Genomic DNA, 19653 nt, shown 5'->3' on the forward strand with positions numbered 1-19653 from the left:
TAAAATTGCTTTTATTTCATTTGGTTAACCTTGTTTCCTTGGTTGTTAGTTTTTAACTAGAAATAAGGTTCTGTTATGAGTCCTCTCATCTACCGAGGAACAGGGATTTTTAAGTAACATTCCCAAGGTCACAGCTTGAAAGTGGCAGAGGGAGAATTCAAATGCAAGCACCCTAACTTCACATCAGGGCTCCTAATCACTCTGGGATTGCTCAATGGGAGACTTATTTAGATATTCCAATAGGACACCTTAAGGGAGACTTTAGGGAAAAATGTTCAGGTAATAATAGGATGGAATATTAGCTTTCTTTTCATGAATGCCTGGCCTTTTGCTCTCAGAGGATAACATTTATGTCTACAACACGTGAAATGGAAGATTGTTGAGTTATTTCAGATAATTCACAAAAAAGTTGCTTTTGATAGACTCTTGTTTTATTAGAGAACAAAGGTAGAGTGGTCAGAAACTTTGGAGTATCTCCACTCTGGCTGACCTGGAAGGACGTGGGTAACAGGATCCATAATAAGATCCTTAAGGAAGGACCCATAACTGTGGATACACAGAAAATATCACAGTGAAAAGTAAAATTCACTCAACTTTTAGACTTTCAAATTAGAACATAAAAATATATCACTAACTCTTTTAAAAAAGCTTTTCATCAGAATGCTTGGCATAATGTAAATATAATACCAATAATATTTTGCATAAAATACAAACACTCCTTGAGAGTAAGGAAATAAAAATATGGTTGATAAAGGCTAATCTATGCAGATGAGCCTAAATGGTGAATCAAATAATTATTTGGTTGGTTTCATTAGAAATGCATCATTTCTCTTTAGCAGTAAGAATCATGTACACTGGCCAAATTCTCATGAATTGATCACTGACATATCGACATTTAAATTCACTGGATGAAACACTGTAGTTTACAAAAAAATTTTGAGCCAGTGTAGTGATTCATCCTTACTTCTTAAACTTAGTCTAACATTAAATTGTTTAAACTACTATCCATAAAAAAAGATAGAACATTTTCTTCAGTAAATTAGACTTGGTATAAGTATAGTTCTTTTTATTTTCTAAATTGAAAGTATGGTGCCTGACATCAGATTATGTACCTTAGAAAGAAAGGTAAGAAAGAATCTAAGATAAATACTATAATTAAGAACTTGGCCACATAGATAGTAGTTTGACAAAATTAGTGCAGGTAACAAAGTGCATTTCTGAGCCTTTTTAAAAATGTAAGTTACCTTTCCAAGCTTCGCTATATCTCGATACAAGGACAAAGGCAGCGTAAAGGCAGCGGTAGAAAGCACAATAATGAAGTGGCGACCAATAAACAAGTTTTCAGGGTCAACTAAAACACAATAAATATTATAAAATCTTTAGAGGTGTGAGTTAACACACCAGTGATACAAATAGCCAAATAGTTAAGTGCAAAAATGACTTAAATAACTTTCAATATTATCTAAATGACAAAGATTTTGAGTAAATAAATCTCATAAAACCACGTAAAAATAGAAATGATTCACAAAAATGTAAATACAAAATAACTTAAGGATGAACCTATAGTTCAAATAATCTTATCTTTCAAATAATTTTAATATCCTTCTAATCAGTTTACCTGCTTCTACCCTTCTTTGTCTCCTTAGAGTATACTTTTAACCTAGAAGGTACAGAGATCCTTCCCAAAAGCTAAAAACATGATGTTGCTCTTTGTCTAAAACTCTCTAATGGCAAATCCCTTCTATAGGAAGTAAGCTACATGAGGAGGAGGCATGTTCTGAGGCTTCTTTTCTTTTTTTTTTTTTTAACTTTTGTGTCCTAGAGAGACTTGAAAGTGGAGCTTGAAATTTCAAAAATCAAGCTTTAGATAAAAATATTCTATTTCTATACTTTTGTTGAGAAAGAAGTGGTTTCCCTGAAAAAAAGAAGACAGAGGTAAATAGGGAAGTTATCCAGAAGCTCTGCTGAAACCAGTATACACTGCAGACTCTTGGCTATCCCAATGACTTGATAAAATAATTGTGTGTGTGTTGTGGGGGAGGGTAGTGTATGTGCATGTGTGCCTATCATCAAATACAAGTAAAAGTTGTAAACATAAAATAAAACATACTTACAAGGATTTATATATTTTTAAGGCTGTGCTAATCACAGTATTAACTTTGGGAGCTATGTATCTATTCCAAGGAAGATACCAGTGCTTAAATTTTTTAACGCATATTGAGTTCCTTCAGAGATCATATCATTATGTTTCTGAAATGTCCCCAGTGGTACCAAGTCTTTGTTCATTAATTTCTGCAAAGTCTAAAGTTTGTAGAATAAATGTGTGAGTGTGGTTACAAAAAAAGAAAAAAAGAAAGAAAGAAAAATAAAGAAAGAAAAAAAATATTATGGGGAAAAAGTAAACGAGATTAATTTTCCCATATGGCTAATAAACTAACTTATAGGAAAGTTCCCAGATGCAATTTCAAAGTGGTATAAATGTCATACACACTGTAATAAAATAAGCATGAATATTTGCTTAACTCATATATAACTAAACAATCGTCATAAAGTTGTGAATCAAAACACTAAAAAATGGGATCCCTGGGTGGCTCAGTGGTTTAGCGCCTGCCTTTGGCCCAGAGTGTGATCCTGGAGTCCCAGGATCGAGTCCCACATCAGGCTCCCGGCATGGAGCCTGCTTTTCTCTCTGCCTGTGTCTCTGCCTCTCTCTCTCTTTCTCTCTCTGTGTCTTTCATGAATAAGTAAATAAAATCTAAAAGAAAAAAAAAACAAACCCACACTGAAACAGGAAGTTCAAGTTCTAGAAACCTTGAACTCAACTATTTGTATATTTCTGGTGAGCATAATTTGAATTAAATTATTATTATTTTTTGAATTAAATCGTTTGTATATGTGTTTCTGTTTACCCTTTCAAATAATTTGCTTTGCCAATATGTTTGGTAGAAAATATAGATCTAAATGTGAGACAAGATTCCATCAAAATCCTAGAGGAGAACACAGGCAACACCCTTTTTGAACTCGGCCACAGTAACTTCTTGCAAGATACATCCATGAAGGCAAAAGAAACAAAAGCAAAAATGAACTATTGGGACTTCATCAAGATAAGAAGCTTTTGCACAGCAAAGGATACAGTCAACAAAACTAAAAGACAACCTACAGAATGGGAGAAGATATTTGCAAATAACGTATCAGATAAAGGGCTAGTTTCAAAGATCTATAAAGAACTTCTTAAAATCAACACCAAAGAGACAAAGAATCCAATCATGAAATGGGCAAAAGACATGAACAGAAATCTCACAGAAGAAGACATAGACATGGCCAACAAGCACATGAGAAAATGCTCCGCATCACTTGCCATCAAGGAAATACAAATCAAAACCACAATGAGATACCACCTCACACCAGTGAGAATGGGGAAAATTAACAAGGCAGGAAACCACAAATGTTGGAGGGGATGCAGAGAAAAGGGAACCCTCTTACACTGTTGGTGGGAATGTGAACTGGTGCAGCCACTCTGGAAAACTGTGGAGGTTCCTCAAAGAGTTAAAAATAGACCTGCCCTATGACCCAGCAATTGCACTGTTGGGGATTTACCCCAAAGATACAGATGCAATGAAACGCAGGGACACCTGCACCCCGATGTTTATAGCAGCAATGGCCACAATAGCCAAGCTGTGGAAGGAGCCTCGGTGTCCATCGAAAGATGAATGGATAAAGAAGATGTGGTTTATGTATACAATGGAATATTCCTCAGCCATTAGAAATGACAAATACCCACCATTTGCTTCAACGTGGATGGAACTGGAGGGTATTATGCTGAGCGAAGTCAGTCAATCGGAGAAGGACAAACATTATATGTTCTCATTCATTTGGGGAATATAAATAATAGTGAAAGGGAATATAAGGGAAGGGAGAAGAAATGTGTGGGAAATATCAGAAAGGGAGACAGAACGTAAAGACTGCTAACTCTGAGAAATGAACTAGGGGTGGTAGAAGGGGAGGAGGGCGGGGGGTGGGAGTGAATGGGTGACGGGCACTGGGGGTTATTCTGTATGTTGGTAAATTGAACACCAATAAAAAATAAATTAAAAAAAATAAAATATAGATTTCCTTCACTGGGAAAATTCTAAGTCCTAGAAAAACACTGAAATAGAATGCTATGAATAGCAGAGAGGAGCCTAGTAACAAAGGATCTCTATTACCATAAAGGACATTTTAAAATAAGGATCTGATGATGAGATATATTATTTATGCTGATCTTCTAACAAAAATATACCTGAATAAGCATTTTAAGTGAAAATAAAGTGGGTAGGGGGTTGGGATGACTGGGTGACGGGCACTGAGGGGGGCACTTGATGGGATGAGCGCTGGGTGTTATGCTATATGTTGGCAAATTGAACTCCAATAAAAAGAAATTTTTAAAAAAGTGATAAGATTTTTCTAAATAGATGCTACTTTGAAAAACTGAAACAAAAAAGGAAACAAAAAAAAATCTCATGAATCCTGCAATTAAAAGATAATCACAGTTAACATGTCAATATATTTTTTCTTGTTTTTTTCCCTTAGTTGTTTATGAAAATAGAAATTTTACATAATTAGGTCAATATTTTATATATGGTGTTAAATTCTTTCCATTTTTCCTTAGCATTCTATCCACTCATGTGATCTCCGTTTATGAAAACATGATTTGTAGTTGGGGGCTAGAACAGAAGCTGCTAAGAGCTAACAGTGTCAGGCAAGCCTATTACATGCTAATCACTGTCTGTATTACCTCTGTCGTTTCACACAGTAATTCTATGAAGCAGGTGAAACTCTACTTCCTAATTTAGAGATGAAGAAACTAAAACTCAGAGAGGGCATTAACCTTGTCAAGGTCACACAGCAAGCAAGCATGGGTCTGTGATTTGATGGTCAAGTCTCCTGATTTTCATTCCCACTAAACTCTGTGAAAGAATAGGTGCAATTTCTAGTTTTAGGTTTTGTTTTATTTTGGTTTGTGTGTCTCTAGAAGGAGTGATTCAGGGACTAAGAAGAAAGGTGTTTTTGTATCACTTTCAACACTGATAACAACTATAGGGCAGTTAACTATGAGATGAGGATTGTGTGGCTTGGGTGAGAAGCTCTTCAGAACAAAAAGACTCATGATCTCTAAATTATTCAAATCACCATGATATGGTGAAAGGGTGAACGGAAGTGGTGTGGTGGCACATGTTGAAAAGGTCGGCTTGCAATGTTCGTAAAGGTTTTTCATAATCATGCCAAACCTAACAACCCAAATGTCCTTCCACTGGGTGACAGATAAACTGTTGCACATTCATATGATGGAATACTCCTCAGCAATTAAAAAAAAAAAGAGCAAACTACTGATACACCCCAAAAGTTGGATGGATCTCAAATGCACTATTCTAAATGAAGGATGCCAGACTTGAAAGGCTACATGCTATATGATGCCATTTATTTGGCATTCTGGGAAAAGCAAAACTAGAGAGAAGAATCAGATCAGTGGTTGCCAGAAGCTGGAGATTAGGAAGGGATTGACTATATAGGGAAATAAGGAAAATTTGGGAGGGTGGGTGATGGACTTGTTCTGTATTTTGATTGTGGTTGTGGATATATGACTATATGCATCTGTCAGACTATACATTACAGGACCATACATTAAAAAGAGCTAATTTTATATATTAAATTATACCTTAACCCAAATAATAGAGAAAAAAGTCAGCTTGCTTATTTAAGAAATGGCATAGTAAAAAGCACATGAAAAATGTTACCACATGGAGTTGGTGATATGTAGCATAAGATATTTAGAATACAAAGTAGTCTATGAATAGCAATGATATCCTTTAAACATTTAAATATGAAATACACTATTTATAAAAGTAGAATAATACTTTAGAAGCAGAATGGATCCAGCTATTGCCAGAAATTTGAAGCCATCCAACTCTTTCACTTGCAAATATTTTGCTTGTAAATTATTATGAACTACATTAACTATGAATAATATATAAATACATTGACTCACCTCCTGGGATTCTTTGGAAAACTTTGCTCCAAGTGTCTCCAGTTATTATGTTATAACTTATCATAGCTAAAAATGTAATTATTAAAACAATACAGTCACCAAGGAGCCATCACATGTTTCCTCTTGAACATTTTGATTTTTTGGGATATAACTATTTTTCTTCTCCAAGTTTTTATCTAAATTCTAGTTAGTCAACATACAGTGTAATATTAGTTTCAGGTGTAGAATTTAGGGATTCATCACTTACATACAACATCTGGTGCCCATCACAAGTGCCCTCTTTAACACCCATTAACTGTTTTGAAAGTAGTCAGTTATTCCCAAATAGTAGGCATAATCCTACTTATTTCAAGTATATATTGTAATTACAAATATGTAAAATTTCAAAAATAACTGGACAGCAAATATATGAGAATATAAGTTTCCATTACAAAAACATTTTCACTTCACAATTGATTCTTTCCAGAATAATTTTAAATGAGTTTCCTTAGTCACTTAAAATGTGATTTGTTTTGTTACAAAAGTTCAGTTTCCACATATTTTCAGGAATACATGCATTGCTCATTGTGAGAAACAATAAGAGAAAATTGTGAAGCCTCCCAAATATCCCCTCATTTGAAAAAGTAAGATTTTGGGGAAATATATTCGTAGCCTTCCATGGAGACATAAGGAGCTAATGGTTTGAACAACAGCTGCTGTATTACTTACTGATTTTAAAAATGATGTCAATTCGGTCATTGGTGAATGTTAACAATTTACCTAAGAAGTGCTAGGGGACATGTTCATCATTATGGTATAGCTTTTAAATTGCATGTTGGCCTTGTACATGGCTTCCACAAACCCTTAGATTTAAAAATATATATATATTTCAGCCTTACAAGAAATCTATTATTTCACTTATTCACTTTTAATCTATTAAACCACCTTCTTCAGAAATATTTGTGTGTTTATAAAAGTCATGCTATTCATTTTCACATTCAACTTACCTATAAAAGGGTACAAAAACTGAAGAACAGAGAGGAGGAGATATCCTGGAAAGCCGAAGGTCTTATTGACCAAAGACTGGTAAGTGTCGGGATCCCTGGGTGGCGCAGCGGTTTGGCGCCTGCCTTTGGCCCAGGGCGCGATCCTGGAGACCCGGGATCGAGTCCCACGTCGGGCTCCCGGTGCATGGAGCCTGCTTCTCCCTCTGCCTATGTCTCTGCCTCTCTCTCTCTATGTGACTATCATAAATAAATAAAATTAAAAAAATTTAAAAAAAAAAAAAAAAAAAAAGACTGGTAAGTGTCTGTTCCAGAAAGGGCCCCTCCTTTTATCAATAAAACAAGGGAAAAGTCTGTGGCAAAAACAGTGATTAAACAAACATCAGATTACATTTAATACAATTTTTTTTTGTATTTTGATTTAAAGAAAAATAAACTTTGAAGGGTTTAATGCTACAATAAATTGGCATGGCAAGGCTTACTTTCTTTTCATAAAACATTACCTTTCATGAAACAGTACTGTTTCCAGTTATATATTTTTCAATTCAGATGCAAATACACTTAATGTATCTGTGCAATGAACTGAAGAGGGTGCGCAGACTAGAGTCAAAGCATCAGTTTCCCATTTTACTTTCCTAACCTAACCAGTGTAACGACCATTAACAGGATGCAGCTCAGCTGTCCAAGCAGCAGAATGTAGGTAATCAAATATTTCATAGACATTCAATGTGTGAAAACCAAGAATGAAAAATGATGAAGCAATCAGAAAAAAGTACATTGAGGAGAATCAGATCATTTGTTTTATAACAAAGTAGAACTAGTAACTTTGTATTATGGTTAAGAGACAACTCCAAGAATTTTTTTAACTTACATTTTAAAGACTCAAGCTCTAATTTTACAGTTGGAATTGAAGACACAAATATACATAAATTATATAATTAAAAGTTAATCTCTCCCTTTTTTTTTCACTTAACTCAATGTTTTTTGAGCACTTAATGAATGACACTGAAGTTGTACTGGGTACACAGCTATGCACAGAGAGTGATTCTTATTTTTTCTCTTCTCTCGCTCATGCTTCCACCACAGTTGATTTTTTACTCCTTTAAATAATTTGGAGATGCATTCAAATACAAAGAAGAAAACAGAAATCATTGCATTATGCTTTCCACCTTGATTCCTCCCACATCACTGAATCTTCTTTGAACAAATTCACCAATGAGCTCCAAGTTGATAAATCCAATTGATACCTCCTAAATCTTAATCTCACAAACATTTTATCTTGGAGATCACATAGACATCTTCATTTTAAATGTCCAAATTCTAATTTACATAAATATGTAAATTCAGGAACCTGGTTCTCCAACTATATTTTTCCAAACTGCGAGTAGTACCAACAGAAATTTGAGCATCACCCTAGATTTCTCATTATCCATCACCTGCTACATTCTTTCAGTCACCAAATCTATTAACTATTGCATTATAAATTATTCATTGGTATCCCCTCATTTCTAATCTCTAATCTACTTTATTTTAGGGTTTTAACTTGTTTAAGCTTCGCAACAAGTCTAAGTGAAATTATTACCTCAAGTCTCCCTTTAATAGATGAGAAAGTGAGTCACAGAAGGTTAAACAAATAGCTGAACTTAACAGAGCTAGAAGGGAAGAGTTGGGACTCAGATCCTGGTTGTCTGGCTCCAAAATCCATGTACTTAACTTTCAACTCTGTTGCCAGTAACCGTTGACATTAGCCAATGGTTTAACCTGTTAAAGTCTCAATTTCCTTCTCCATAAAATTAGAACATGAATACCTACTTCATGGAGTTGGAAGGATTAAGTGCAGTGGTTGCATCATGCTCAGCACCAAACCAGTCCTCAGGAAGTGGTAATGATTATCATTACGTGGGAGCCTTCATAAATGCCTCTGTAAACCTCTGACTTCCTCTCTTTCCACTTAGAAACATCAACCCTATGCTTTAGCAGATGGAATCACTCACACAATTCTCTTTTGCATCTCCACATTTCCATCTGCTTAGAGTACCCTTCCATTTTCTTTGCTCACTCATAAACTGTCAGTGGAGGTGTCTCTTAACCCCAAAATATGCCTTCTCTTTTGAAACTAGGTTAAATGCCAATATCCCTCTCATCTTGCACATATTTTTATTATGGTATTTTCCATAAAGTATTATAATTTTGTTTTTGTCTGCCTGACACTACATTGTGAGCTTCATACAGGCAGGAATAATGTTCTTCATTCATATAATGACAGCAGTGTCACTAAATATTTGTTGAATGAATCAATATAGCAGGATTGCTAGACGTCTACATATCTGATTAAAATTTAACATGATAAATGGCCTAGTAAGTATATTTTTAAAATACTTTGCAAGCACAAAGAACATGGCAATTAATTATATTGCCTTTTTTAAAACCACGACGAGCTTCACAGAGGAGTTAGGTAGGCCTTGGACATAGGATTTCACCAGGTAGAGAAGAAAAGGAATGTCAAGTAGGGAGACTACCCAAGGGAAGGCAGCATGAAGCACATTCTACTGGGCATGGAATAGTCCAGAAGGCTAAAAGATATCTTCAACACATAGTAATGTTGGTGACAATGTGATAAAGAGGCTAGATTAGTTGGAGATAAAACTAAAACTTCACACTGTGGCTGAGCTATGAAGGAATTGGAATGCAATAATTTTTTTTTCTATTGTCATTATACAGTCTTAGAATGCCTTGATTGGAAACCTGAGAGAGACCAAAATGAGGTTTTGTTTTGTTTTTAAAGATAGAGAGAAAGAGGCAGAGACACAGGCAGAGGGAGAAGCAGGCTCCCTGTGGGGAACCTGATGTGGGACTTGATCCTGGGACTCCAGGATCATGTTGAAGGCAGATGCTCAATCACTGAGCCACCCAGGTGTCCCCCAAACTGAGGTTTTATGAAGGTAGTTCTTCAGCAATATGGAAGACTCATCAGGAAATGGACAGATGCTAAAGGCAGGAAAACTCAACAGCAACTTATTGACCAAGGAAGATGAATGAGGACCTCAGTCACAGAGAGTAGGTGATCAGTTTCATAGATGTTGTGAAGTTTTGATGAAGAACTATATGCTTGGGATGAGAATGCTGACTTTTATAAAAGTTCAAAATCCATTGCTTAAAGTTAACAGTTTATTAAGAATATATATATATATAATTTAATCTATAATAAATGTGTTTTTCTACTTATAAAGTACAAGCTATAAATATATATCTTAAGAGCTTTAGGTATCTGAACTATCAGGGCGGCCCTAGTGGCTCAGCAGTTTAGCACCGCCTTCAGCCCAGGGTGTGATCCTGGAGACCCAGGATTGAGTCCCACATCGGGCTCCCTACATGGAGCCTGCTTCTCCCTCTGCCTCTCTCTGTGTCTGTCATGAATAAATAAATAAAATCTTTATTTAAAAAAAGGAATCTGAAGTATCAATCACTATAACATTTTGTCCACTTTATTTTTTTTTAAGATTTTATTTATTTATTCATGAGAGACACAGAGAAAGAGAGAGAGAGGCAGAGACACAGGCAGAGGGAGAAGCAGGTCCCCTGCAGGAGCCCGACAGGACTCGATCCCAGGACTCCAGGATCACGTCCTGAGCTGAAGGCAGACGCTCAACCGCTAAACCACCCAGGCGTCCTATTTGTTCACTTTAAATATATGGCATGCAAATTTTAGATAAATCCATGAATGAGTCCATGTCATTCAACATAAAAATTTTCTTTTAAATCAGTATATGTGTTTGAACAATACAAATTATTATACTCTAATCAACAAATATCTTAAAGCAAATTAAGAGAAGACACTTGTTGTCAATAATTTGTTCTAAAAAAAATAATAATTTGTTCTTATTCTCCAACATGTCAAAACCATGAAAACTGAACTTAGAAAAACTACTGCTGAGCTGGACATATCTCATTAGAGGCCTTAAAAAGACAAAAGAACAATCACAGAGAAAAACCACTGTGTAATTGCAGTGTCATTTAAAGAAAAATTCAATACTATACCCTAATTGCAGATTTTCCTCTTTAAAGCCTAATTAAGAAATAAGATGAATCATAGTCTATAAATTTTTTTGCTTCTGTGTGGTCATCCTTTATTCATCAAAGTTGCTTAAAATTTTGATCATGCAACTGAACTAACAAGAGTAACTAATTTCTGCCGATTAATAAATTAGCAAAATACGACTTTGCAAAAGGCTTCTCACTGTCATTGCATAAGTTTATGCATAATATTAGTTGAGAAAGCTATTCATATTATTTCATATTTACCTCTGTATAATGTGACTTGGCTTTAGTAAACTGTTAATTCACCTGGAGTATTTAATTCTTTGGTGATACATATTTTTAAATTTTCTTCTATCTACTGGCTTACAGTGTACATAAATGTTTATAATGTACTTAAATAAGTCATGGTTATTATGCCTGGGTGGAAATTAATTATAGTCAGTGCTGACTGACTAGGAAACAGGAAATTAAAAAGGACAAGGGTAATCCTCGAATGGGTTTTTTTAGTGTGATGAATGTTCTCATGAATAGAGTGCAATTTCTAAACACCAACAACCCTGAATAAGCACAGTGTTACAGGTCCCGCGTTACTAAGTTATGAGTCTTAAGCTAAGTTATGGGTCTTAAGCTACAAAGTAAGAGCTGCAGAAGCTCAAAGCCCCATAGGTTTGGGGAGAATAGTCCGTAAGAGGAAAGAAGGGAGCAAGGCCATCCAGTGCTTCTGCAGCTCTGACTTTGGAATCTATAGCATGCTTTACTCTCTTCCTCAGCCTGAGGGAAACAAATGGCAGTTACAGGCTGGTCTTGGAAAACTGAGATTTTATGAGGCCACAGCATCTAGCTCAGGGTCTCCAGAATCAGAGCTGGGTCAGGGGACTTGAGGGAGTGCTCTCGGGAGAATGGGGATAGGGCAGGGGAAACAGTTCAGCACCGAGGTGGCCTCAGGTGGAGACTTGCTGCACCTGCAACACGCACTGGCCTCTCCTGGGGGGTGGGAAGGGGAGTGGCGGGGAAGGTGTGTACGTGTGGGCCGGGGACACGCAGCTTTTGTGTTTCTTTTTTTTTAAGAATTTATTTATTTATTCATGAGATACAGAGAAAGAGGCAGAGACACAGGCAGAAGGAGAAGCAGGCTCCATGCAGGGAGTCCGATGTGGGACTCCATCCCAGGACCCCAGGATCACGCCCTGAGCCAAAGGCAGAGGCTCAACTGCTAAGCCACCCAGGCGTTCTCTATCAGTCAGTCATTGGCTGAGGGCTGTGGGGAAATGGTGACTGGACATCATAACCTTACAGGAAGGTGGCGCCATTGAGAGCCAGGTCAATGGTTTGACAACAAGGCTGAGGTGTTTGCAGTCCCTGGCAAAAAGGCATCTAAGTGATCACACATAGTAGTCACCATAAAAACTACCACTGCAGGTGCTGTCTCTTTGTGATCACTGCCTTTTTCACGGCGATCCTAAGGTAGAGGAAGGACCCTGTGATTGTCATGAGGTGAGGTGGTGGGGTGACTTCCCACCAGGGAAGAGACCCGCAGGAAGAGGAGGTGATTAGTGGTTGTAAAGCGTGCACTCAGATGGAGGAGTGGCAAAAGGTGAGTGTGAATGAACACTACATGACAAGGGGGGGAGCAGAAGAGACGTGATAGAGAAAGAAGGCCTGATGTCTGTATTTTCAAAGCAGTGTCTTTCAGCCCTCATCAGCCTTTAAGATGGCTCCCCCACCTACCACTCTGCATAAGGTGTAAAAGGCACATGAAAAGGATTTAGGCTTTTCTAATCTGTTCAGAACATTAGCAGGAAAAGTAAATCTCAGACATAAATGTCTAAATTCTTTAGGAGTATTTGATGCACTTCCTAATGAGGAGATTCAGTTATTTTGTGTGTGTGTGTGTGTGTGTGTGTGTGTAATCATCATTGCACTAAAGTTGCAGGAAAACGCAATCACATAGTATTTTACCTGTAATATATGAAACACCAAATAAAAGCAATATTCCCAGAGGAAGGCCGGCTTGCTTCATTGAATAAGGTAATCCTGGGAAAATATAAAATGCCCCACCCATTACATTAATAAAACATATAGAAATATGGAGGCTTTCTCCCAATTCCTGTATATAACAGGCTAAGTAAATTGACATATTCATAGCACATGGTTGTAAACAGTGCACATGGCTACTCAAATGTTGGCATTTTAATACTATTTTAGAATAAAATGCAAGCTAAGGACACATCAAGAGAGCAAGTTTATGAGGTGATGGAATAGGAATAAGAAAGCGACAATGAAAAACAGATGCCAGTTCACACAAATAATGTTCACTTCAGGGTGAGGGGGGAATATGACCTTGAATATATAGAAAGTAATGACCCAGAGCTTTCATTACAAGCTAGCTGGGAAAGCAAAGAGGGCAATAAGAGCACAAAAGGGTTATGGGATATGAAGAAGGACTGACTCTGGAATCAAAGTAGGTAACTAGGAGAGAAAAATGAGAAGGAAAAAGTATTTTGTATCATTTATTATTTTTTATTATTTACTTTTTTAAAATTTTACTTATTAATTTGAGAGAGAGAGTGAGTTCAGGGGCAGAGGGGAGGGTTGGGGGAGAGGGAGAAGCTAGGCAGGGATTCCCCATGTGGGGCTCCATCCCAAGACCCTGAGATCATGACCTGAGCTGAAGGCAGATGCTTAACCGACTGAGCCACGTAGGCGCACCAAAAGTATTTTTTATAAAGCTGAAGGGGCATATAGACGTTTTTGTTATGAAATGGTCAATTTTAGATTATGGGCAAGAAAACATTTAAGATAAAACATATTTAAACTATATCCATTCAGAATTTTTATTCTCTAGAAATTTTTCCCTTAAAAACTCTGCTGAACATAATTAAGAGGTACTTTTTATGTTGCTGACATGAATTAGCCTAAAGTGTTCACATGGGGAATGAACTCTGGAATTTTGCCAAGGAGAGCACCCACACCTCCCTGGTTCATGGGGGCAGAAATTCAAGCAAGTCTTTGCCCCTACTTGGTTACCTGGCCTCACATACTTCTATCTTATGTGCCATTTTTTTTTTTAACTTTTATTTATTTATGATAGTCACAGAGAGAGAGAGAGGCGCAGAAACATAGGCAGAGGGAGAAGCAGGCTCCATGCACCGGGAGCCCGACGGGATTCGATCCCCGGTCTCCAGGATCGCGCCCTGGGCCAAAGGCAGGCGCCAAACCGCTGCGCCACCCAGGGATCCCTATCTTATGTGCCATTAAAGAGAACTGCCTATTATTTGGAAACAACATCAGGAAACACATCAGCTTGCAAAAGGTGAAAAAAGTAATGCAATTCCAATAAATAATCAATGACGACTGTAACTAAAATGTCAAAGCTTTACAGGAAAAGGTAGTGTTCTCAATGAATAGGGCAGGATGTTGTTTTTGTCCTTTCTTTTTCTTAAATTGGATGTTTTCCAAAAAAAAAAAAGAATAATTAGGGCAGCCTGGGTGGCTCAGCGGTTCAATGCCAACTTCTGCCCAGGGTGTGATCCTGGGGTCCCAGGATCGAGTCCCACATCGGGCTCCCGCATGGAGCCTGCTTCTCCCTCTGCCTGTCTCTGCCTCTCTCTGTGTGTCTCTCATGAATAAATAAATAAAATCTTAAAAAAAAAGAATAATTAGGGGTGCCTGGGTTGTTCAGTCACTTAAACGTCTGGCTTCAGCTCAGGTCATGATCCCAGGGTGCTGGTGTCAAGCCCTGCATCAGGCTCCCTGTGCAGCTGCTTCTCCCTCTTCCTCTGCAGCTCCCCCTGCTTCTGCTGTCTCTCAAATAAATAAATAAAATCTAAAAAAAAAAAAAAAAAAGAATAATTAGCACTGAAAAAATAATTGCCTTAATTATGATAATGCAACACACTTAATTTTGTCAGAACTTTCCCCTTGCTTCACATTGAGAAAATATGAGCTGCTCATTTCTTTCAATTCTGATTATTTGGCTCCTTTGTTAAGAAAAATTTATATTTTTTCATTTTTCACCAATATCTACTTATTGACTAAATGACACTTAAAATTAATATATCAGAGTAAGTTTGTACTTAAAAATTAAAACTATAGATAGGTAAGGAAATACTGTATGATTTAATTTTCCACAAGATTGTTATGTTTTTAGATTACACTTAGGTACCTCCAATATTTCCAAATATCTGGAGATTTATACTCTAAAAGGTCATAGAAAGGTGGTTCAGGTAATGGTGGACACTTCAGCAAGAGGGAAAAGTACATTAGTAGCATTATCAATTGACCACCTAGCCTATAAAAATAAATCCAGCATATCCCATAGGCAATTCCACTTTAACCTACCACATGTGGAAGATGCTCTCAAATGAGGAAAAAGAATGAATCACATCCCCACCTTTCGCATGAAAGACACTGTTGTGATGCACATTGTTACAATTGGGGGAAAAAAAAAAGGTTTAATGAGGAAAAAAATCATCAATTTTATTATTTAAGATTTTTTACTTAAAAATAATCAGTGACTAGTAGCAACATGGTAAGTCTTAAATTTCATCTTTTCACTTAAAACTAAAACAAAACAACACTTACCTATCATACCAGATCCTATAATCGAGTTGACAACATTAAAAACAGCCGTGCACTGACGACAAGTTTTCCCTTTGTGCTCATGTTCAGAAATGAGAGCTTCTCTGTCATCTAGGTGGCTCTGGTTTTAACATATAAAATGGCAATTACATATACTCAATTAAATGGTCAAAAAAATCAGAAAAGTGTCAGACAAATCTGCAATGGAGGACACTCCCTGGACGTTAGCAGTAATCATCGGCGATGTCGAGGGCGACAGGGAAATAATGGCTCGGAAGGGAGCAGCAGAGCTGATTCAGCGGGCGCCGCACCCCATGCAGGAGGGTGTCCCAGCCTCGGCGGGGCCCGAACCAGGCCCGTGGCGGGGATCGCGAGTCCGGGGTCCGCTGGGGAGCCTGGGGCACAGGGGGTCCTCCGGGGAGCCTGGGGCACAGGGGGTCCTCCGGGGAGCCTGGGGCACAGGGGGTCCTCCGGGGAGCCTGGGGCTCAGGGGGTCCTCCGGGGAGCCTGGGGCACAGGGGGTCCTCCGGGGAGCCTGGGGCACAGGGGGTCCTCCGGGGAGCCTGGGGCACAGGGGGTCCTCCGGGGAGCCTGGGGCTCAGGGGGTCCTCCGGGGAGCCTGGGGCTCAGGGGGTCCTCCGGGGAGCCTGGGGCACAGGGGGTCCTCCGGGGAGCCTGGGGCACAGGGGGTCCTCCGGGGAGCCTGGGGCACAGGGGGTCCGCTGGGGAGCCTGGGGCACAGGGGGTCCTCTAGGGAGCCTGGGGCACAGGGGGTCCTCCGGGGAGCCTGGGGCACAGGGGGTCCTCCGGGGAGCCTGGGGCACAGGGGGTCCTCCGGGGAGCCTGGGGCACAGGGGGTCCGCTGGGGAGCCTGGGGCACAGGGGGTCCTCTAGGGAGCCTGGGGCACAGGGGGTCCTCCGGGGAGCCTGGGGCACAGGGGGTCCTCCGGGGAGCCTGGGGCACAGGGGGTCCTCCGGGGAGCCTGGGGCACAGGGGGTCCTCCGGGGAGCCTGGGGCTCAGGGGGTCCTCCGGGGAGCCTGGGGCACAGGGGGTCCTCCGGGGAGCCTGGGGCACAGGGGGTCCTCCGGGGAGCCTGGGGCACAGGGGGTCCGCTGGGGAGCCTGGGGCACAGGGGGTCCTCTAGGGAGCCTGGGGCACAGGGGGTCCTCCGGGGAGCCTGGGGCACAGGGGGTCCTCCGGGGAGCCTGGGGCACAGGGGGTCCGCTGGGGAGCCTGGGGCACAGGGGGTCCTCCGGGGAGCCTGGGGCACAGGGGGTTCTCTAGGCAGCCTGGGGCACAGGGGGCCCCCGTGGAGCCTGCATTGGTCGGGCGCGATTGGGGTCACCCTGGAAAGCGTCCGGCAATCAAAAAAAACGTCGCAGGGAGGCAAACCCTTTCCCCGGGAGCCCTTTCGGGGTGCTCCGCCGCACCGAGGGGAAGGCGGGGTCCCCGGGCGGCTGCGGGAAGGCGACGCGGGCCGGCTCCGGAGCGTTACCTGCCGAGGCACGTCGGGCCCCTGCGCCTGGTAGCCCATGGCTGCAGCCGAGTCCTCGGCCTGGAAGGTTCGGGCGCCCCGGGAGCCCGCTGCACCGGCTGGAGCCCGCGGCCCGGGCCGCCTTCCTGGGTCTGCCCTCGGGTCCGCGACCGCCTTGGAGGTACCGCGTGTGCGGCCCGAGGGGGGGGGGGGGGGGGGCGGGAACCCGCGGCATCCGTCCCCCGCCCCCTCCTCTCCCCGTGCACACCGTCTGCGTCAGGCTTTGAATTTAAACGCGAGACAACCAAGCAAACCCAAAACTTTTCCAGGGTCTTAGCAAAGTCGACTCCTGAGCGTGCTTTGGTTAAATGTTCCCTGATGACTTTGCAGGAAAGGAGGCAAAGAAGATGGACGCGCGACGAATTGGAGCAGTGAGTCTGAGAAGCTGGTGCAAGGGGCTGGAGAGGGGGAGGCGCTTAGAGCATCCGACGGGGCATCCCCCAGGGTCACCCCTGCACCCTTCCGTTATTACAGATGAGAGACTGGCTCAGGGAATATTCAGTCACAAGGACAATACGCAGAGCAAGGTGTCAAGGACAGTAACGGGGGTAATATAATACCCCACTTGTCATTTCTTTACTAAAGAAATTCTTTTATTTTAAATTATGAGACATGTTTTAAAAGCATGAAAAAAAAAACTAGGGAATTATAAAATAAGCTCTATATCAAATAGCAAATGTTAACATTTAAAAGAAATCTTGTTTATTTCAGACAGAGAGAGAGAGAGAGAGAGAGGGAGAGGGAGAAGTGGACCCCCTGCTGAGCAGGGGGCCCAAGGCCAGGCTTGAACCCAGGATCCTGGATCCAGCCCCACAAATGTTAACATTTTTAAAAAATATATATTTATTTCTTTATTTGAGAGAGAGACAGACCGAGCAGGGGGGGAGTGAGAGGGAGAGAATGTCCAGCAGACTGCCACCTGCGCTGGGAGCCCTTTGCAGGGATGGATCCCAGACCTGGAGATCAAGACCTGATCCGAAATCAAGAGTCTGAGGCTAAACCCACTGAGCAACCCCGATGCCCCAACGAATGTTAACATTTTGTCACATTTTCTTCTACTGCAAAAATAAGCATTTAATATTGCAATAGAAACCCGTTTGTCCATCCCCATTCTTTTCTTTTCGTCCCTGAAGTCCTCTAATTCATGAAGTTGGTGTGTATCTTTTCCATCCATACTTTATATTTTAACTCACTCTTTTGTAGCTATAAATAACATATAGGATTGATTCGTATGTTTTCAAGATTTACGAAAGATGTTCCCATATTGTACATGTTATTTACATGTACACTAGCATTAGTATTTTTTTACCCAATATGCAATTTTCAAGATGTACAGATATAGGCAGGTATAGTTTATTCATTTTATCTCTCACAGTTCAGTTAGCCATCCTCCTACTGAGAGAAGGTTATGAACATTCTATTTTACACCCTCCTGGAGCATATTAAATGACAGGTTCTCTAGTAGTAGAATTGTTAGGAAATAAGTCACACATATTTCAACTTCACAAGATATTCCCAAATTGCTCTACAAATTGGTGGTACCAATTATACCTCCACCAGCAGAGATGGAATTTCTGTTTTTCTGTATTGTCTACAGCACCAGAACTTTGGTTTTGTTGGTTTTTAAAGTTTTGTTGTTCTGATGTTTTTTTTTTTTTTAAGATTTTATTTATTTAATTATGAGAGACACAGAGAGAGGCACAGAGAGAGGGAGAGAGGCAGAGACACAGGCAGAGGGAGAAGCAGGCTCCATGCAGGGAGCCCGACGTGGGACTCGATCCCACGAGTCTCCAGGATCAGGCCCTGGGCTGAAGGCGGCGCTAAACCGCTGGGCCACCCGGGCTGCCCCCTGATGGGTTTTTAAATGGCATATAATAATTTTATAAATCTGTATTGTCCCAATTTATATTGTGGTTGAGAGTCTCTTTATAATATTTGATAAATGTAATTAAAATTTAGGTTGTCTCCTTTGTGAGTTTCGTTTTATATCTCTTGCCCTTTTGATTTTGGTTGTTAGTTTTTTTTCTTATCAATGTGTGAGAGTTACTTATATATTTGGGGTGGCAACTTATGTCAACTATATATTTTGCACATATTTTCTCAGCTTTCTTTTAAAACTGTGGCATTTTCTATTACATAAAATTTATATTTTTGATATATTCAAAATTCTAATACTTAAAATTCTAATACAAAAACATTAGGAGAAAGAAAATTCTAGCATTATTTTACTAAAAAATATAGATTCAAATATTCCAAAATATTAGCAAATTGATGCCAATGGTGTGTGGAAAATTAACAATATCATGACATAATTGAGTATATTCCAAGTATGAAAGGGTGACTTAACTAAAAACATTGATAAATGTAATTTCCCACACTAACAGATTATAGGAAAAAAAACATGTAATTATTTTAGTAGATACAGAAAAAAGTTTGATAATGTTGAATTCACAATTGAAAAAGACTCTTTGTAAATTAGAAATAGAAGAA

At 39.9% G+C, this 19653-nt stretch overlaps 1 protein-coding gene across 1 annotated transcript in view; it reads right to left on the minus strand.

Moving 5' to 3' along the window:
* SLC38A11 (solute carrier family 38 member 11) overlaps nt 1-17276 on the minus strand; it is a 57193-nt gene extending 39917 nt beyond the window's left edge. Inside the window, exons 1-7 of the mRNA XM_038584690.1 lie at nt 17125-17276; nt 15631-15748; nt 13006-13080; nt 7304-7361; nt 7012-7106; nt 6026-6091; nt 1245-1351 (exon numbers count right to left, since the gene is read on the minus strand). Coding sequence (XP_038440618.1) covers nt 1245-1351; nt 6026-6091; nt 7012-7106; nt 7304-7361; nt 13006-13080; nt 15631-15748; nt 17125-17163 — 558 coding nt within the window. The 5' untranslated portion in view covers nt 17164-17276. The remainder of the gene's footprint in view (nt 1-1244; nt 1352-6025; nt 6092-7011; nt 7107-7303; nt 7362-13005; nt 13081-15630; nt 15749-17124) is intronic.
* Between the last annotated feature and the right edge of the window lie 2377 nt (nt 17277-19653).

Source organism: Canis lupus, chromosome 36 (genome assembly GCF_011100685.1).
Source record: "Canis lupus familiaris isolate Mischka breed German Shepherd chromosome 36, alternate assembly UU_Cfam_GSD_1.0, whole genome shotgun sequence".
In the NCBI taxonomy this organism is placed as follows: Eukaryota; Metazoa; Chordata; class Mammalia; order Carnivora; family Canidae; genus Canis; species Canis lupus.